The sequence below is a fragment of the Pelophylax lessonae genome, assembly GCF_965119305.1.
Source record: "Pelophylax lessonae genome assembly, chromosome: 1".
Lineage (NCBI taxonomy): Eukaryota > Metazoa > Chordata > Amphibia > Anura > Ranidae > Pelophylax > Pelophylax lessonae.
Window position 1 is genome coordinate 423,373,666 of NC_138768.1, and position 2,303 is coordinate 423,375,968.

General features: G+C 46.7%; 1 protein-coding gene across 1 annotated transcript; it reads right to left on the reverse strand.

Moving 5' to 3' along the window:
• Positions 1-1,481: 1,481 nt before the first annotated feature.
• LOC309545087 (large ribosomal subunit protein eL36-like) lies at positions 1,482-1,890 on the reverse strand. Its single transcript, XM_082244221.1, has one exon. It carries the CDS (start codon positions 1,854-1,856, stop codon positions 1,539-1,541), a length of 318 nt encoding a protein of 105 aa, XP_082100347.1. The 5' UTR covers positions 1,857-1,890; the 3' UTR covers positions 1,482-1,538.
• Between the last annotated feature and the right edge of the window lie 413 nt (positions 1,891-2,303).

Consider the following 2,303-nt stretch of genomic DNA (forward strand, 5'->3'; position numbering starts at 1 on the left):
TAATATACAGTGTTTTCGTATTTTTGTATTAGTGTGATTGTGATCAGAATTAGCGCAGGCGACTAAGTTTCTGTCTCAAGAAGGTTTAGGGTCCCCGCCACCCCCCCAATAAAGATTTATCCCCCTGACCCCCCCCTGATCACCCCTACACCCCCTGTCACAACACACACTGTATATAGTATATAGCATTTTCTATATACCCGTATAAGTGTGATTTGTGAACAGGTGTAGCGCTTGCGACCCCCCCTTTTACACTTAAATTACCCGCCACCCCCCCCCAATAAAGATTTAACCCCCTGATCCCCCCCTGATCACATCCGGTTAACCCCTTCCCCCCTGTCACATTGCACACTAATACACATGTAATATAGTGTTTTTACTGTATTTTGTATTAGTGTGATTGTGACTTGAGGTTGCGCTAGCGAGCTAGTTTCTATCCCAAAGGAGGTTTAGGGTCCCCGCCATCCCCGGCGCATAGTTTTAAATAACCCCTTGATTACCACACACACACACGCATATACACTTCCATTACTAGTATAGTGTTTGAACAGATCAATATCTGATCTGATCAGAACTATACTAGCGCCCCCATAGTTTAGGGTTCCCAAAACGCGGTGTTTGCACGATCAGCACTGATTCCTGCCAGCACCTGCGTTTAACCCTTTCAACCAGGCAAGTGTAGTAATCAATAGATTACAGTCACAAAAAAAACACAACACACAAAACCATTGTGTTAGCAGAGTCAGGCCTGATCCCTGCTAGCATTAGCAGTTTTTTTGGTAGCGCTTGAAATATTCCTTGACAACCAGGTGCTTTTATTACCTGTGAGTCCCACCACTGTACCAGTAAATTTAGTTACCAAAATGACCAAACATTGGTACAGTGGTGAAGAGGTATATAATATACTGGCCGTGTCAGATGATAGCGATGGGGAAGCTACACTGACCGAATTAGTGTCAGTATATGAACCAGATGACAGCAGCGGCTCCCTGACAGATAGCTCAGACAACAGATGGGTCCCTGTTAGACCCAGGCGTACCCGACCCCATTCTGGAGTTGTTGAGATGCAGGAATCACAGGGTGCTCGTATGGAGCAGAGTGTGGGTACTAGTGCCGCTCATTTTTCTGGCGACCTGGCAAGCGCCAGCGGCCTAGTACACCCTGGACCTAGTACAACCAGCACTGCTGTATCACCTGGTGATGTGGCGAGTCCCCTAAGTGCAGTTGAGGCTGGTGCGGTGGCTAGCACGAGTAGTGGCCCGCAGCCACCGTGTATTCGAAGACAGGCCCGTAGAGCCCATAGTGCCCTCCCTGATGCGCTGGCATATCCCAATTGGCAACCCACTGATTCTACAGGGACAGTACTTCCCCCATTCACTGCCCAACCTGGAATCCACGTGGAGACAGCTGGTTTTACGCCCCTGAACTTTTTTTTTTTTTTTTTTTACTTTTCAAAATGGTCTTTAATTATGAAACACAACCCAAATAGGGATAGATTTTTTTTTTTAAATGTTTAATTACTGATTTCGCTTTACAGTTTAATCTTTCTTGGCTGCAGCCTTTCTCATGGCAGCCAACACATTGCTGAGTTCTTCTCTCTTTCTCTTGGCCCGGATGTGAGTTCCAATCCTTTTTTTGATGAATTTAAGAGCTCTTTTGTCCTTTAACACTTTGAGCAACTCCATGGCACGTCTTTCATATGGGGCGAAGCCACAAACTTCACGGATCATGTCACGGACAAATTTGGTGTGCTTTGTCAGGCGCCCTCTCCTGCGAGAGTGTCTGGGCTTGGATACATTCTTGGTCACTGGATGGCCTTTATTAAGGCCTACAGCCATTGGGTACCTGATAGCCATTCTCTCAGCTCTGATGGCGTCCACACCGGAAGGCCCCTGAACTTTTTTGAGCTGTTCTTCACGGAAGATCTTTACAGATCTATTGTGGATCAATCAAATTTATACGCACAACAATTCATCGCCGCCAACCCAAATTCGCCCCTTGCCAGACAATTCGGCTGGAAACCTATAACGGTTTCCGATTTTAAAATCTTTCTGGGCCTTTCCCTCCACATGGGCATAACTAAACAGAGTGAATTGTGGCTATATTGGTCCACTAGCCCAGTTCACCATATGCGCATGTACTCTGCCTCCATGTCCAGGGGGAGATACGAGCAAATTCTGCGATTTATGCATTTCAGCGAGAATGAAACCTGTCGTCCTCGGGGAGACCCTGAATATGATCGGCTCCACAAAATTCGGCCCCTCATAGACCACTTCAATCAGCGGTTTGCAGCCTTGTTTACC